General features: G+C 35.2%; 1 protein-coding gene across 1 annotated transcript in view; it reads left to right on the plus strand.

Annotated features, from left to right (window-relative positions):
* The window catches only part of KCNH7 (potassium voltage-gated channel subfamily H member 7), a 209,485-nt gene that overhangs the window by 126,657 nt on the left and 63,613 nt on the right, over nt 1-19,215 (plus strand). Inside the window, exons 4-5 of the mRNA XM_083865336.1 lie at nt 11,624-12,052; nt 16,106-16,126. Coding sequence (XP_083721462.1) covers nt 11,624-12,052; nt 16,106-16,126 — 450 coding nt within the window. The remainder of the gene's footprint in view (nt 1-11,623; nt 12,053-16,105; nt 16,127-19,215) is intronic.

Raw genomic sequence — 19,215 nt, forward strand, 5'->3', positions numbered from 1 at the left:
CAAAAATTTAAAAATATCAGCTGAATACTGACAGATATTTCCAACAGTGTTTGTAAGCTCTCTAGTACAAGGATCCTGTCTTTTGTTATGCACCAGGATGATGGCTAACACAGTTAGGTTCTGATTCAGCACTGGGCTTGACAGATGATGATAATAATAGATTATTAAAAAGAAAAGGTATGTTTCAGTACTTGATGAGTACATTTGAGTATAAATAGAATTCTTTCTAGTCTGGTGCTCAAGAGTTCCTATCGTTTATGCAGCAAATGTCTGAATAGGCAGTAATGTGAAAAGTGAAGATAGTGGCTCTACAATAGCAGCTTAAAAGTCCTTTCAGTCGATCCTTTTCTTCCCTAATTTTTTTCTGGCCAGAATTTATCATCCATTCTCCCTGGCACCTGGAACAGTTTTTGTATAATGAAAGAGTGAAATTTTGGAAGATCCTAGTGTGCACTAACCCTGTAAATAAATTACAGTCAACTGATTTTTCATTGTCTTCAGTTTCGTTGGTTGTTTTAGTTTGCCGCATTTCTATTTTCCAATGTGTTCCAGTTCCCTAGTAAAACTAAGGAAGCCTTTGTTCATATATAACTCTCTTATTTTTTGAGGAAAAAAAGGTATCATTCAAAACTTTTTCCATTTATTTTCATTTAAACTTCTAATCAAACTTATTTAATACTACCTCTGTTCCATCTTTGTATTCAGAGACATGCAGAAATTTCTTCTGTACATACTTAACCTGCAACTAGGCAACATCCTATTGTCCAGTATGAATATTATTTGTACATTGTGCACTTAAAGCCAGACTTTGAGAAACTGATTTCTGCTATAGATGCCCTTCATCATACAATCTTTGTAAGCTTTTTATCATTCCATATATGAGAATTCTGCTCATTCTTACTTCAATTCTTTTCTAGTACATTTGCTTGGCTTTTGTGTTGCCTTTTATTAGATCATGTCAATATTTTAGAATTCCAGAAAGTAACATCTATATCCAAAGAGAAAAACACATAATAACTTTACTCCACCTCATTTTACATGTGAAACACTTAAAGACATGAATGCCCGTAAGACATGAATTACAAAGTAAATGACACAACGTTTGTGTAGTGTATTGAAGTGTTAAGATTGTTAGTTTTGAGCTACATAAGCCCTAAAAATGGATTTTACTCATCTCTAATAGTTCTTATGGACTGTTCTCTCTTACACTAAGACACTAACATTTGCTTGATTGTCACTTCAATGATAAAAAACTATTCCTAAAAATGTAGTTCATAAATTTTGATGAATCTAATCATTTGCAAAGCTGTATAAAATTTTGAACTCCGACTGAAATAATGCATAAATAATGCATATTTAGCAAGATACTCATGGTGAAAAAGAACTCCTTCTTGTTAGACTCACTGTAAAAAAGAACACAGAGCTTTGTGTAGATTTTCTACAATGAACTAAATTAAGAAGACATGATTTTATACCACCTTAGCAAAAAACTTCTTTGAACACTAACAAATTATAATTTATTTAACAGTAACATTTGTTAACCAAAATAGCATATGAATTCCCATTCAGAGTGTTGTACAAACTTCATTAAAATCATTAAAATCCTTATTATAAAGTGTTAAGCTATAACTTCTGAGTGTAAATATGTCTTTTATATCAATGGTGTCCAATTTTATTCCCAAATATTTCAAACATTCCCCTGTGACATGTTGATCCACTCCATTATTTTATCAGGAGTTTTTACAGAAATTTACAGAAGTAGTAACATAAATTAGCATTTGCTCATGGCACTTGATTCTATTTCTCAAAGCTGTGAAACACTTCTTATCTGTAAAACTAGTGCCTACAAGATATCAAAATCAATCATGACATAGATTGAACTGAGAAAATCAACAGCCAATTTAAACTGGTGGAAACCCATGGATTTGAGGACACTGACTTCGACACAAAGAATGTGGCTAAAATTTTCCTACCCAAAAGAGACCATTTGTGGAAATGCAATGAGAAAAACCTTTCAGAAATTAATTCTGAGTTATCTTCATTTTCCGCCCCACCTAGAGCATTCTACCTTTTTACTGACCGATAAGTGTTTTGCTAACGTTTAATCCAGCCCTGTCTAGATCACAACTTCTATTAACCAGTAGGCTAAAATAGCTAGTCAAATGAGGTAACTTTGTCACAAGTTTTATTCCTTTAATTTCCAAACAGTTTGACCAGCTAGATGTACTAACCTGTAAGCTAAATACTGGTTCCCAAACACCGTGTTTATTACCTAATGGAAGAAAGTCCAGAAAGTTATTTAATTAAACATGTAATTGCAATCTGCCAAAGAGGGATATTTCGGGGTTGTCTTATCACTTTATCATTTCAAAATCTATAAGCCTAATAAAGACACCCTGGAATAATTTCTTGGGTTTCTTTCTGTGAAGGAAATGAGAGGTTCTGTTATGCATTCCATAAAAGGATAATAACCTTCTCTGGATAAGGTTCAAATAAAATGAAGAGGTTAATAGTATTCTTAAAACAGCCAAAACTAAAATCAGAAAACCTTTGAAGCAACTTCTTCAAGGTGCTTACTCTTCAGCAAGTTTTCCCCTTTCCTGGCCCTAGCGATGGAGTCACATCTGAGAAGGAGAGAACACTCTATACACTGATGTTGTAAATAAGCACAACTGCAATTGAAATCAAGCCTTTCCTTCGAGTCAAAAAGCTAGCTCAAAACCAGTATTTGCTTTCCTCTGAGCAAAGTACTTTACTGTATAAGTAATTATAGCAGTTTAGTGAAGAGCAAGCATATCTTTTTAATCCTAGAAATACCAGGACTGCAATGTTGTAATGAAATATTGAATACTGTTTGATGGATGCAATTTCACCTCATAGAATATGGCACATATAAGTAAGAGTAACCCACTGACTTTGCCCAAAATGTAATGAGAAATTGTCCAGAATCTTATTTTTAGCTGCACCACTGGGAGCAAATTCATCTTCAGTGAGGGCTAGTCAAAAAAAAATTGTGTTCAGGAGGAGAAAGGTTTCTATCTAGCCAACCAGCAACATAGTTCTGAAAACACCTGTGTCAATTATGTGCATTTGTCTCCAAGGTAAATTAGTGTAAATATCAGGCAAACTGAAACAGTGTTGAACTCTTAGCAAAGGAATATGGCCAAATACCAATCACCAATAAAAGACGGAAGAACCTCTGCTATTACCACCTTCAGTGCTCCACTAATACCTAACAGAACAGCCACTGAGATAAATAATTTTTCTTAGTCTTCTTCTGTAGACAGAGAGATATAAGTGGGGTAGCTCTACTTCTGTTTCCTCATGATGGCTGCTGTTGGGGCTCAGCTCAGAAAGGAAGCCTCCTTGGATTCCTTGAACTGTAATTAGCTGCTTAAATTACAGACTCACCCAGCTATGATCACAGAGCTATTTTGCTATATCTTGTACAAACATTCAGTAAGAAAAAACAATCTCTGCTTAAAAAGATTGAAAATGAAAAAGGGAGTGACACAGCTTCTTTCAGTAGCTTTCAGTGGAGGCAACTTCTGCATACCACACAGGTCTTCCAGTGATACATTTTTATTAATTTTTAATAGGTCTCCTATCTATCTGTTCCTTTCAGGACATTTAAAACAGGGAGGTTCTGTGGAGTAACTTGAAGGCTAGGATAATGGTTTTCTGAAGTCATTCCACATTATAATACATACCCTCAGGAAAGTATAAAGGTAGTGAGTGTTACTTCATTCTCTGATGGAAGAAAGAGACACGTCTCTATTATTCATAATAAGAATTAGCACAGAGAACTTTAAACATCTCTGTGCTTGTGAAATTGAATTATAGATTTTGACCTTGAAGAGGAAAAAATCAAAACTATCAGGGTATCACAAGCTTAGAGAAAAATGACTCTACTAGAAAACAGAAAAAAAATTCAAATGTATTTAAGAAGCCATTTTAGATGGATTTTTTTACAAGAAATATTGTTTTTTATTATTAATCTCCAACATGAAAATTCTTGCTTTAAGATAAACAAACAAAACATCTCTATAGGTAAAAATGAGGGAGTTTACCTCCACTGTGTCTCGCTCCTCAAGCACAGAACCCTGTCATTATTACTTGATTGTTTCAAGCACTCAGGCAAGTTGGGCATTTCAAAGACCTGAGAGCAACTGGCAAGGACACATAGTCTGAAAAGAGTTCTTGCCATGAAGACATGAAATAAGTGAAGCCTATCAGGAATATGAAGCTAAGCTCATATTCTAAATAAGTGTCAGTAAATAAAGTCTGTTCTTCAAATGGAAATTATGAGTTCTTCAACTTTTTAGTAAGTTTCATCCAAATAAAATTTTCTTTGTCTAGCAAAAAAATTATCACTAATTAGAAGTTCCATTTCATGAGAAATAGCATGTTTACTACTTTAGTTTTCTGTCTGGAACATTAGCCAACTTTAAAACTTGGTAATTAGAAACATATATTGATCTATGCCAAAAAACTTAGAAATTATCAAAAATTTCTTGATTGAATAGCTCTTAAATTTTCCAAATAAAAATTCAATGTAGTTTCAGAAAAATTCCTGTGCATATTACGTATATTGTATGTGAATTTAAGCTACCTGATTTTGCTTCTAAAATGTGTGGAAATATGATCTCCTGCCTTCTTTTCTTAATAGTCTGTTTATTTTTTGAACCTGTTTCAAGCAAAAGCTTTTTGTAAATTTAGTTTAATTGTATTTCAGATGGTAACAACCTTTCAAGTGGCTCTTCTTCAGGTAAATCTATCTTCTAAAATTCTATCTACAAAAGTCCTTTTATTGCATTGTTCTGGCTATATTATTTCAAGATCTCATTACATTTTATATATTTCTAGAAGAGTTCAAGTCATAATATGGCTCTTTCTCTCACTGACTGGATATTTATTTCTGCAAAACTATAGATATAACAGGTATACTATTAAATTTAGTATAATTATATAACATATAAAATCCAAATTTAATGATACTTCTCATCTTATTATTACTGAAAGTTGCAGTATGCAGAGCATAAAAAAACTTCAATCAGGATATGAGACAAAACACATTGCAGAAATTGATAATGGTATATGAATTCAGTTTTAAAACATAGAAAACATCTTCAGGCTTCTTGTCTCAGAGAAAAGCAGTATTTTTTATCCTATGAAGCCTAAGGCAGCCAAGATGATGAAGGATTGAGAACTTCTTGAGAGCTTGATTTAATAGATAGAATAAATTATTTTTCTTCCAGCTGCCAAAAAAAAAAACCCCACCACAGTCTCCCCAGCACAGTTAAATATTGTTCTAGGTAACAAATAATTTAGATATAATATTTTCTGCACAGCTTGCTAATTTATTTCATTGCAGTTATTTATTTTTTTTCTCTCTTCATACATCTAATCATATTTAGGAAATAAAAAATGCAAGAAGTAAAATCTCTTTCTGAGAGGACACAAAATTCTTTTTTTCATATGGCTCTTTTACAAAAACATTTTAACTCCTGTATCTAATGAATAACATATAATAAAATGACATTTCTATCAATGAGTAAAAGAAAAACAGGTAAACGTGCAAATTCATATTAACATTCAAGGGTATGAACATTATGTCTTTTGAGGGAGACCCTGTTAATGCACTTTGGACTAAATTCACTGCTCAATCACACAAGGCAGAGCCCCACAAGCATTCAGAGACTTCGTTCAATTTCTTTTATATTCTGACTGAGTTCTATGTGCAGATATCAAAGTTAAATCTTTCTTACTTACAAGGGAACATAAAGAAGATTGCTGGTTTCTTTTACTGGTAGAAGACACATGCAACCTTAAATATTAGAGAAAACTAAAAGAAGTTCCAAAATTAAAGGAGACCATACCAGAGGATTAAAAAAAAAACAACTCTATTCAGTGTCTGAGAATTATGAGTTCTAGCTTCTAAAGCTAATAATTGCATATGCCTTGATTTTTCCTCCTGAAAATAAATTAAGATTATTTAATGAGAAGAGCAAGAAAATTATCCACTTAAGTATGCTTCAATACATTCTGGGAAAAAGAACTGAAAAAGTCATAATTCTCTCTTTCTGTAATTCTTTGTCCCAAGGCCTGCTGTGCCCAGACAGAAAATAAGGCATCATCACATGCCTCAGTGTTTGCATAGAGTATATTCAAGCATTTGCTGCTATTTTAGACTGTCACTGTTTAGGGATTCCATTTCTCAAAAGCAATTGTTTCCTTTAGTCTGTTGCATGAGTAGCTAAATGGTATTTCCCGGCCTTCAAACAGCAATTTAATAACTCTCTCTGTCTGTATTTCTGATAACCTAAATCCTGGAATTCTGTGACAGTAGACATTCGATTATGAGAAAATATTTCAGCAAAGGTCTGACTTGTGCTACTTTTGTGAAAGTAATTTTGCTTATTCTTTGGGCAAGTTTCAGAAAAGAGGTATTATGGAATTAGCCCATGCTCTGAAGGCCAGTCTGTCATAATTGACCTATCTTACCTGCCCCTGTCAAAAAAATCTGTTTACAATAGGTCGATCATTGTGGATATGTATGTTATATTCTTTAATCTCATATACTAAAAAAGTAACACATGTTTCATATTATAGCCAGACCAGTCATTCACGTTGTAAAACTATCCAAGACCTGTTTTCTTCAACACCTTTCCACAACCTAACTAGTTGTACAGGAACATGAGCAGCTTACTTTGGTTCAGCACTCAGCCTAGAAGAAGTGGTTCATCACACCAGGAAACAGCTCTGACGGTTTCTACACCTCACTTAGACAACCTTCTGCAAACTCTTTGTGCATTTGAGCTCCTTTGATTTGATTTTGGAAAATCTAAATCTAAAGAAGATTGAGACAAATAGTCTAAATCTAGCTGCCAGCTAGGGAACCTGAGACCAGCTAATATTCTTCCTTTTGCTTTCACATTTTGGGGTTTGGATAACTGTTTGCATCAGTATGAAAATAACAATACTACTGGTGGTGCTACAAGAACTGGCTGAGCAGTTCTTTGAGGAGCCATCACAACTTTTCAGCTGCTATCTCTTAAGATTACCCTTTTGCAGTGCTTGGGATAGAAGTGCAGGAACCTCATTGACATGGGCTAAACAGACTTTGAGAGACAACACATTGCCTCTACCACTACCCAGAGATCACTAAAGAAATTGTAGAGAAGGTAAAACTCTTTCAGTTGCAGGCATTTCTCTGATTTAGCCGCTGTATCTTGTATGTAAACATGCATTTTCATCACTAGAAATTTGGGGAATACCTTCACTGTATCAAGGCAACATTCAGATCAAATATAATTTCCTTTCCTTTTTATGAAATGTTTGCACAGGACTAACACAAGAATCACTAGCCATGAGAGTTTTATTGGGTTGCAAAAGAAATCCTTTTTCAGATATTTTTGCTGGAATACCCATTTTTGTATTGATGAGGCAGGAAATTTGCAGCCATGATTGTAACTGTTGATAAGGTCTTTTGGGAACTAATTTTCATTCTTCCTTTTTTTTTTTTTCTTTCCCTGAAACAAAATTCTGTATGGTTGTATTTCGTGTTTAAGAATAGCAATTTTCTATTATTGTTAGCACTTCATATTGAAATGCTTATGGAAAAACAAGGATATTAATTTTTCTTATTAGGATGGGATTTTTCCCTGCATTTCCCCCCAAAACTATTAATCAAAACATTTTATTTCCATGAATTCTAAGTCTTCTCCTTTGATCTCCCAAAATACGATATAGAATTAAAAAAGGTTTCCAGAACATAATAAAAGTCGATTTGAGTTTGAGAATTTAGAGATAATTCTAACTGCAAACTCTTTAGAAGAGTCCTATATCATCTACAATGATATTTTTGGACTGAGTTCTACTATTTAGAAAGTTTAACAGCTGAGATGGCACAGAGAATAAGTGAGACCAACAGATTAACTCATTTGCAAATTACTTATTCAGTAAAGCAAGGTTTGAGAGGAGGAGGTGGAATGTAGGTCTGGAATTGTGACTCAGACTCAACTGCTTTCTTCAATTGCTCTTAGGAAGACATAATCATACAAATCTCTGACTCAGCATTAAGAAGAATTTGGCAATCTAGTCTTTAATAAAGCATGAGGATTTTAATGTAACATTATCTCTGGATTCATAGTAAATAGCTGGTTGGATCTGAAATGTGTTTGAGTATTTTAAGCCAAGATCCACCTGCTCTGACATCATACTTACACGAATCAGGGGTTGTACATTACCAAACAAAAGATTTCACCCCATACATGGGATGCCAGGAAAGCTTCCACTGGCCCTTTTAGTCTATACTGGGACAGCAGGCCTGAGGCGTGAATGAATTTTGCATCATGACAAATTGTGTTATTACACTTCCTTGCTCAGCTCAGCTCAGTAAGCTACACAAATTCTGAATGGGCCCTCTGATATCTTTAACTACAGGAGAGAGATGAATGCCCAACACACTGTGTAGCTCATTACTTGTTCACTGAAGAATAGCAATACTCCTTCTCTTAAGAATATTCAAATTAAAAAGCAGGAAATAGAGTTTGAGACTATTTATTACAGTGTATGGAAGAAAAGCAAAAAGCTGCTCATCTAAGTTTTCTATTTCATGCCCAAAAGTCTTAGCAAGAAGCAAAATTCTCACTGAGTATTCTTTCCAGCTGAACTGCAGTTAGACAGCTAAATCAGTAATGCATTATAACGTGGTCATATTAACGTGGTGAAGCAGAAAAGACCATCTGCAGCACCATGAATACGACTAAAATAGAGTGCCAACAGAAAGCCTTGAACAGTGTCTAATGCCAGAAATCTTTATGAATGGTATTTTTAAGAATTTCAGTGTGATTGATAAAAAAGAGAATTATAGTATTATTTTCACTTTGGATGCAATAAGCCTTCAAAATTGATTTATAAGCTGCTTTACAGCTCAATTCTATCTGCATTTAAAAATGACAACTTCTTTTTTTACATTCTTCACTAATTTCAATTGTGAGCAGTTGTAGTGTTCAAGCATACTTAGCAAATTAGAAAAATATTCACATTCCTAAGGTGCATTCTGCTGAATATCACTGTGTAGACTGAAAATTGACACCTTTAACTGCTGTTTTAAAGATGCATGACTCTGGTTTATGCAACAGAGATTTCTGTCTATTTTACTGTTGTTTGTATATGCCTACAGTGATAAATTCAATGCTAAATATTTGGAATTCAACAAACTTTTTAAAATTGTCAAGGGCAAAAAAGTAAGATCATTACATGGATTTATATTTTAAAGTAGGGGGAAAAGGTGGAAATAAATCACCAGATTTCTAAACACTTAGATGTTATCAATAGTGTCACAGGTTCTTTATTTTATAATCCATTTTCAATTACTTGGATAAAAAAGGTGCCAACAATGAGGTGAGAACGTTTGCATATATGAAAAAATTATTCAGACTGTTACATGAGATTCAAAGACTTATGAAATAAAGCTAAGTGGTCAAGTCATAAAACAACAAAATAAATTTTTGCAGACACAATATTAGAGACTAAAATATCTATTACCAAACAACAAAATTTCTTAGCTGCTGTAAAAATATCTCAAATTAACACAGTTAGAAAAATAATTCAAAACTGCAATGAAATATTGGTAATTATAAGGAAGTGAACTAAGGTCAAAGCAAAAAGCCATTATTTCACTGCATTGATCCCTAAGTCTGGGATTAGCTCAGGCCAGTGTCAAAAAGGATTACGTTAGAAATTAAAAGTAACTCAGAAGAGTGAGATGGATGTTCAGAGGTACACACTGCAGTTACACAAGCATTCTTCAGCTTTCAGAACAGGTATACAAAGAGCGATTCAGCAGATATAAAAAAACTGTGTATAGGCATATAGAGACTATATTGAGACTATTAAAAGGGAGTATTTATTAGCTATCTTTTATAGGAACTAGAACCCTCCCCAAGGCAACAAGTGTATAGCAAGTAAGGGGAAGTATTTTTCACAAACATGCTAAAATTATGGAATTCTTTCCTGTAGAATGCTTTGCAGATCAAACTACAACCATTTTTAAAAAACAGTGAGACAAATTCATAGAAGAAAGGTACACCAAACATTCAGTTTGTGGTTTGAACAATCAGTCTCCAGCTCAGAAAGTTTCTGAAATTCAGATAGCTAGAAAATGAGTAAATTTACGAGAGAAGTAACATAATGTAATGACTCTTAATCTCCTTCACTTATCCAACACTGAAAAGTATCAAGGTCCAATGTGTGCTAGATGGACCTTTGGTGTCATCTAGTACAGCAGTTTTAGCTCTTAGATAGGTTTTCCTGTGCAGGGTACTCCCACCTTCATTCATTTAGGATTCAAATTACAACTCCATACACAACACTAAATATATAGGATGTCCATTTTAAAACATTAAATGATTAAGCTGGGTCATCTATTGTTCTCCAATTACTGTCTGCCATAGATATAAAAGAAAGACTATTTCAAAACATGTCAGTATGGAACAACAGATTTCAGTGGTAAATATTAATAAATGTTAGGTAGCTACAAATGCTGGCAATTTAAACTGACTGAAAACAAAAAAAAACAAACAAACAAACAAAAAAAAAAAAAACCCAAAAAAAAAAAACAAAGAGAGAATAAGAATATACTTTGAAATATTCTCAAAAAAATCATTTCACTATTGATTCACTGTTGAAAACACGTAGCAAAGCAATGAGATACAAGAAGTTGTTAAACAAATCCAGCTGTTTATACAATGGCAACTGATAATTTCAATTATTGAAATTATTTTATTTTGTTAAACTTTCTTTAGCATTGCTTTTTCTAAACTGTTTAATATGTTTTCTGTACATCTGAACTCCCCGTGCCTCTATCTGAGAGTTATATTACACAAAACCTTACAATATTTATTATTTAGGTTTGGTTTTTTGGAAAGGCATTCTGTAAATTTTGCAATTCTTCCTCTATAGTTTTTTTCTATGCATTATGTTGTACTCTTCGTATCAGCTACCAATATTTCTTGCCATTACACAAAGTGTTAATTTTCCACACACTCAGGATAGTCTCCCCTACCATTCAACACACCAAGCCCAACACAACTCAGCCCATCCCATGCAAATGTAAATAATAATTGCATTGTATAGGTGGAACTGAGCCTTGAGAGCTGTGTCACTCTTTTTTCTTTGCTTTTCTCCTTTACTTTTCATTTTAAACTCGTTAAAATTGTTTCATCTAAATCATCAGATGTAAGCATTGGAGAGGATTGTAGCAAAACTGATATAGAGCTTATTTCTCTATTCCAAGAAATTAGCACTGGTATCTTCCTGTTTAATCTGTAGCCAACACATGCATATATCAGCAGCATATTTATAAGCACATGGAATTCCACTAATAATAGAATCCACAAATATGTATTTCAGAATAACAACTACGAAGCAAAGTAGTTAGACATGTTCTGGCAGTCTTTTATAGATACATAGATTTTTATTTTAGAAAGGACCATCTGAACCTAATATCTTTTAAAATAGGCTGTAGAATTAATGCTGCTATTCTCATTGTAAGTGAAAAAAGCTGATTTTAATGACCAGTCACTAATGTGTAATATTTTCTTCTGTTTCTGTGTAGGCAGACTTTTTGGGTTCCGGCTACCTGGATTGAGACTTCTAACCTACAGAAAGCAGTCCTTACCCCAGGAAGACCCTGATGCAGTCATAATCGATTCATCTAAGCACAGTGATGACTCAGTGGCAATGAAGCACTTTAAATCACCTACAAAAGAAAGCTGTAGTCCTTCAGAAGTGGATGATACAAAAGCACTGATTCAACACAGTAAATGTTCACCTTTGGTTAATATATCTGGACCTCTTGACCACTCATCACCTAAGCAGCAGTGGGACAGACTTTACCCTGACATGATACAGACAAGCAATCCACTAACTCATTCCAGATCAAAGGAAAGTATTTGCAGTATACGGAGAGCCTCTTCAGTACATGACATAGAAGGCTTTAATGTCCATCCCAAGAACATTTTTAGGGACCGTCATGCAAGTGAAGGTATGGTAGAAAGTCAATCGCTGTTCTTTGATGTACTAAAAAAGGAATTTTTTCAATCTTTCATAGTAACAATCATTACTTTGTAAACAAATCTAAATATAGTCAGCTAAATATAGTGACTCAAAGGTGCATTGAAAGGAATAATTTTCAAATATGCCAAACATGCCAGGCTTATGTACATTAAATATTGTTTTTCATTTCCAAGGAGACTAATGGTGTTGATCTTCTCTATAGAGATATAGCTAATATTGGTGTTTGGCGGGGAGCAAGGGCCAGGTATAATTGTATAAATGCATTCCATTTTCTCCTATACTTACATACATTAGATTGTCTTTGACTGTATGAAATCCTACTTCCGAGATTGATAAGTTTATTTCTCTTAAATCTGTAATGTGCAGATTGTGCATTCACTGATCCAACACTCAGACATGCGTTTCCTCTCATGCTGAAGAAAATATCCTCAGCAACTCTACTGACATGCTTTGTGTAATGAGTAGTGAGATCCTTAGTGAAATGGTGAAATTCTTAGTGCAAACTTCATATAAGTGTGATTTTCTCCTTGTGCTAGTATAGTCATGCAACCAGCAAGTTACAAAGACGTTTCTACTGTCCTCATTTTCGTTGTCTCTCCTAAATCCATGGAGTGGAGTCCGTGATTTCTTCTTGAAGACAGGGAGTTTGAGAAACAGGAGAGAGCTTAGCAAGCAGAGGTTTGAAAGCCATGTGTATTGAGAGGTCCCTTTGAAAGTGGCTTTTGAAGAAATGTGCCATATATACAATGCTTTCACAGCTACTGATGGTCTAATGACTTGCATTACACACCTTTATATTTAGGCCAGATGACAAGGAATGTATGGTAATATTATAAGATTAAAAAAAAATCATGGAAGAATGTTTATAGATTCTTAAATCAGCGGGAAAAATAATTTTCATTTTCAATGATGCCTTGTTTATCTCTTATTCACTTACTGCGAGTTTAAAATCCCATTAAGTTTTTCTGGTTTTTGGAAAGTTCACCTCAAGAACCCTTTGCTTCTACATATTTCCTAAATTATAAGCCTGAATGTTTGTCTGACACCCAGTTTAACTTGCAGAATAGCAAAACTAATAATTCCTTCCAGTTGCTCTTCCTGTAACAAATATAATACATAAGTTCTTATTTTTTAATTTCTGTTTATTTTGGACCATGGTGGTTTTTTTAAGTTCAAATTAACCTGAAAATTCAATTTTTTGAATATGGTTCATCATAAACCATACTATTTTGTATAGTTCATGGTCATATTAAGCCAAGATTTCAAACTCAGGAGGCTAAAATCTCCAAGGTTGAACTTTGGCATGTCCTTTGGATCTATTGCAAAAGCTTTACCTTGGTTTAAACTTCCCTATGTATTTAAACTCATTTTTCAAGCAAAATACATTTAAAGATATCCGATTTTCAATTTCTGTTTTCAGAACATTTTTCATTATACTACTTCCCATTCTTCATCCAGTTATATATCTATGAAAATGTATAAAAATCAGTTTGAATATTAAGTGTGTTTGATTACAGTGGTAGAAAGCTGATGCATAAATCACCACATAATTTAATATTTGCTGAATGGGGGAGCAAAACTTTCTATCTCCATTTTATGGAAAGAAAATTCAAATATTAAGTACTAAGGAAAACAAATTTTAATATGAGGAGCCAATAATCCAGTTGAATTCTTAAGGCCTCTCACATGATGTGATCATTTACACTGTAAGTAGATAAAACACTCTCCTTCTGTTTTCACTCTTCATAAACTACAAAATAGTAGAGAACCAGGCCTAAGTTTATGTCATATATAGTCATCTTAGAAAAATTCAGCAGAAGAGGGGACAACTCTCAGAAAGGCATTAGAATCAGTAACCATCCTTGATGCCATCTGCTTACAATCATGTTAGAATTGAGCACCTTATGCTGAGAAGATGTTTAAATTCATCAAGCAAGTCCTAATTGCCTAATTCAACAGTGAGCCATAAAATTCTATTATTTCTATAAAATTATCCATGCAAGCTAGGCAACCAAAACTCTGCTGAAATCATCTTTTCTGGGCATGCAGATTCTGAACAGGGAACATGCAAAAACCTAAATACAACAAGTAAACTACAGTCCCAAAGGGCTAAACTCTCTCCGAAGGAAACATACGGTTTAATATATTTTGCCATTCTGTTTTTATTTTGAGCCTTCCCAAATCATTCAAAAACTACTACTCTATCTGACAATGCAAGTCAGGGTTCAATTTTTCCTACCCTTGGCAGTTCAAATAATATTAATTGAATCAGTAAAGCAGAATTCTGAAAGAAGATAATAACATTACTTAGCTTAATACTAACTACAGTAATTTACCTGCAGTCAAATTTTAATGTAATGCAATTGAGAATAGAAATTATTTCATGTGTTAAATTAATTTATGTAGCCTTGTTGCCCATCACTTTGAAATTATCTTCACTGTGCCCATTATATGCCAAAAGATATTACAGTAAAATGACAGCTTAGGATTTTAAATTCATTTGAGTGTACTGGATTAAATTCCATTCTAAATTTGACTACATGACAGCAAAAGCAAGAGGGCAGGAGCTGTGTCTTACACTCACCACCCAAAATGCAGCCAAGCCAGACTCATCTGAAACACCAGCAGTCCAGGTTTTGCAGGCAGGTACAAGTTCACAGGGATTATTCAGGAACGTTATTGTCTTCAAAAACTGGACTCAGCAAGATTGCTCCAGCCTCCAGAAACAGCAGCAGGCTTTTGAACCCAACTCAGCCTCATCTCCAGGGCAGCTAGAGGTGCCTGGCACAGGAAGGCATTGGGCTGGAGGAACTGAAGAGCCTTCCCCAGCCCGTGTCCAGCTGGATGAACCAAAGAGGCTTCCCCAGCCCGTGTCCAGCTGGAGGAACCAAAGAGGCTTTCCCAGTCCGTGTCCAGCTGGATGAACCAAAGAGGCTTCCCCAGCCCATGTCCAGCTGGACGAGCCATGCTCCGGGGTTGGGGGAAGCCGGGAGGCGGCAGGTGGGACAGGCCCAGCACCACCTGCCCTGGCCCTGGCAGGTCACGGCCTCTGCCCAGAGCAGGGCTGATCCCTCTCCACAGGCACAGGGCTGCTGTGGGACAGCCAGATCACAAATGCCTCAGCCTCAGAGGTGGCCTGTCAGCCCGGCAAAACAAGATGAATGTCTGTATGAGGCCAAAGCACATTTGAGGGCTGGTAACCAGGTCACAGCAGGTATTTGCACCAGGAGAAAGGCCCCATTCCCTGCCAGACCCACCTCACACCCCTCAGAGCCACAGCCAGGCAGGGCACGAAACGAGGGGACTGTGGTTTGTGGGTCACATTATTATCACATGAACCAGCGTGGCATCTACCTCTGCACCTCTGCAGCTTTTTTAAAATAGTGCTAACAGCAATAATAATATTTCCCCTGCAAAGGTTTGATCTCCCAAGAAGATTCAGGGCCAGTTGTGCCTGTGAGGACAGAAAGCTTTGCCACTCTTTCTTTATGGAAGGTCACCTAAGAGCTGAAGAAGGTTTAAGGTGTATTGTTCTCCAGCACTCACACAGAAGGGCATTGCTCAGGTTGCTGCCACATTGAAAGCATTTCCTGATGTGAGTCTGGGCAGGTGTGGGGGAGACCTGCTGAGCCTCCTGTGCTGCCCACCCTGCACTTTTCCCTCAGTTTCTCTTAATTATGTGGGACTAATTACTTCTTCTTGGCCCTTTCATCCTCCAACCCACTGCCAGACTTGTGCAGAAAGTATTTTATCATGTTTCTCTTAAGGCAAGCCAGCTAAAGCCAGTCCTACTGCCTGATGATCTACTCCAAACACTTTCACACATTATCTCAGTTTGTCAGAGTACCTTCACCTTCATCTAAACTTTGCATAATACAGTCAGGGAGGTGCAACAATAATTCAATTCAAACCAATTCAAACCGTGCACACTTTGAAGGCGTATTTTCTGCTTTTTCTGATGTAGATTTTAGTTGTCTTTTTTTTTTCTCTTTTTCTTCACTTTTATTATGCTGAAAACCAGACAATGGTCGCAATGTCAAAGGTAAAGTATATATCTAGACTGTACCTTCCAGTGTTTCAGTCAGCCACACTTTTTGGCATGTCACTTTGCCTGCTGTATGAAATGTTCAAATGCAACATTCTCATGTTGACCTCTCTAGGGCTAGATGTATTACATAAATTAGATTTGTTAAACATGTAGTTATTCCTGTAACTCTTGTCTCAAAGCACTAACTATGAATCACTGGAAAAAGTGAAGGCATCGTTAAACAGCCTTTTGACTTAATTACCTGTTAATTCAAAAAAAGGAAGGGAAGGAGGTAGATCATAGTTATTTAACTCAGTGCTGTTGTCCTTAAGCAGTCAAAACTTCTGTTGAAGCTACCAGGAGTTTTACCTGTAAAAGGATGTGTGATTGAATGAGGATATTAGCAAATGATCCGCTGTTACAAGGTGCTTAGTTTTCAGTTAACTCTCTCAAAAATTAAATAACTGATAATCAGGACCCTTGTGGAAGTATCTTCACTTATTCCTCTTTTGTCTCTTTAAAACTAGTTTCACGTTCCTGGATGGCAGGGGGTATGGTTTCAAGCTTCCTGTAGCATCAAAATATGCATGCATGAACTTCATTGCCAATTTCATGTTTAAATAATTTTAGTGCAATTACAAAACTGTTTCTTTTCACCAGCATTGAGCTACATGTTTTAGGAGCAATTTGAACATAATCCATAAATTACTTCCTCCACTTCTGAAGATTACTCAATAAAGTGTTCAGTTTAATTGCCATATTTGTATCTGTGGGAAAACTGGTTTGTGACTTCATGCATGATGCAAAAAGTGTGTGTACCTGGTGAAATCTCTCTAAACTGCATGCAGTGCATGACCTAGATTCTGTAAAACGATTTGTGGACTACAAAATCATTGCATTTGCTTGATGTGTATGTTGGCAAAATCTTGGGGGAAAAACATGCAGTTTATGTGCTGTACAATAACTTTTATAAATGTATTTACTGCTGGTGAAAGATGATGAATTGGCAGCTCAGGAGAGTGAAATCATTTCTCAAAGCATTGTGTAAGCAAGAATGATGAAATCCTACCATAAAAATGGGGAGCTCAAACTTTACCTGAAAGATTCTCCTTTTCAGGCTAGGCAGAAGGAAGTCATTCTCCCTGCTTATTCAGTTCTCTGCTTTTCTGTTGAAACTGTCAATCAGGGTGCCAATTAGTATCAATTGTGATTGTGATTCGTCATGGCCCTCTTTTTCTGCTTCCTGCTATGACAGTGTAGCAATGGTCCACTGGCTGTCAAGTATCAGCTCAATTTCTGTCAGCCTGGGCTGTACTTAAGTTAATATTGTCTTTCAATCAATTACCATTGTCAATGAGGTGCATTATACCTTTCACCAATTTCTAAAGCAAAAGCAGGTGAGGGAAAAGAAGCAAGGTTTTATTCTCATGTGCAATGAACTTAAGCCTCATATAATGCTCTAGGGCATGAGTATTAGGTAGTGAAAGAGAGAATAATCCCCTTTGGAATGGAAGCAATAAAAGATGTAAATCCCAGAAATCAAAAGTTCAATGCAATTTAAGCATCTATAAAGTTACTAATAAAACAAAATCTTGCCTGCCATCTAATCACAGATTTGCCTAAGCTATCTTAGTTTCCTCTTGCCTTTGAATTCCTAAGGTATCAGGAATCTTGTTAATCTGACAAATGGTTTCAACCTGATATCCTACTTATGTCTAAACTGATTCAATACTCAGAAACTATTGCTAAAACTAACAGGGAAGAAGGGCTGAAAAACTGCAGTCTGACCACATGTATAATAGCACACACCAGCCAGATTAGTCACTTCACTGATTTGTGAGGAGATTGTGAACCCTGATATATTTTGAACACTAATTTTTAGTAGCCTCATATAGATGATGTGAAACATAGATTCAGGTGCCATGTGGGCCAAAAGGCATGTATGTATAGTATCACAATGCCTTGGTGGTATCACAGTACAGGCTTTTTACCATTCCTTGCAGGTGAAAGGTAGTGCTTTCTTCTCTTTTCTAATGAAGCTGTTCCAAAAAATACTCACCTGCACATACAAAAAAAAAAAAAAAAAAAAAAAAAAAAAAAAAAAAAAAAGGCAAACAACTAGGAGGAAAAGACAGATTGTTTTGCAATTTAATGGTTACAGAACTCAGGCACAAATTCTTTTTTGCACCCAAACACCCAAACTTTTAGTCTAGAGCATCAAGGCCTCCCTTGTCATCTTAAATTCTTTCCTGTGCAGCAGCAAAATTTGAAATGGAGTAATAGAGATTTTTCTATCTGTGACCTAGATTAACATACAATTATCATGAGTTTAGGAGATAGATAACGTGTATAAATCCTTATAAGCTTCAAAAGAAAATTGAATGTTTGCTTCTTTAGCAAGCATTTGAAGCCAGATGTGATGGAAAATCAGCTCTCACCTGAAAAATTTTGACAAAAAAAAAAAAAAAAAAAAAAAAAAAGGTCTGCACAGAATAAAGCATTTACCCACAGCCATCCCCAGGCAGCTGGTTGCTTTGAATTTCATTCATTCTAAAATCAGCTGTTCCACTGTTGACTTTGCAATTTACTCACAGGACTAATCCTATCCCATTGACTGTTCCTAATTTAATATATAAATTCTTGTTTTCCTCTCAGGAAGACAAAAGAAGACCTCAAAAAGAAAAAAAGAGAAAAGTATCACATTATTGCCCTTAATATAATTAAGGCAACCTTAAATAAGGTTCTCATGTGGATCTAAGAAATACCCTCCAATCCCACACTTTATGTACATTATTACTGACTGCAAGACCTGGATTTTTTCTTAAATCCCTAAGTGGACTTAGGTCTCACTGTCTAAACATCTTTATAGTTGTTTTTTCCAGTATTGTTCTCAAAAGCAACTTTCCTTGCAATGAATACTTTTGGCTTCCCAATGAATGTTATGATAACAGTACAAAACAAGTAACAGTACAAAACAAGTATTCTGATCATTTATATTGCTTTCTTGTTCAAACAACTCTATCCAATAATGAAAAGAATAATTTTAAAGGATATATACCTCTTGAAGTATGGAAATTCTGTATTGTTTATCACAATGCACTAAA

This window comes from Zosterops lateralis (genome assembly GCF_965231275.1).
Source record: "Zosterops lateralis genome assembly, chromosome: 7".
NCBI lineage: Eukaryota > Metazoa > Chordata > Aves > Passeriformes > Zosteropidae > Zosterops > Zosterops lateralis.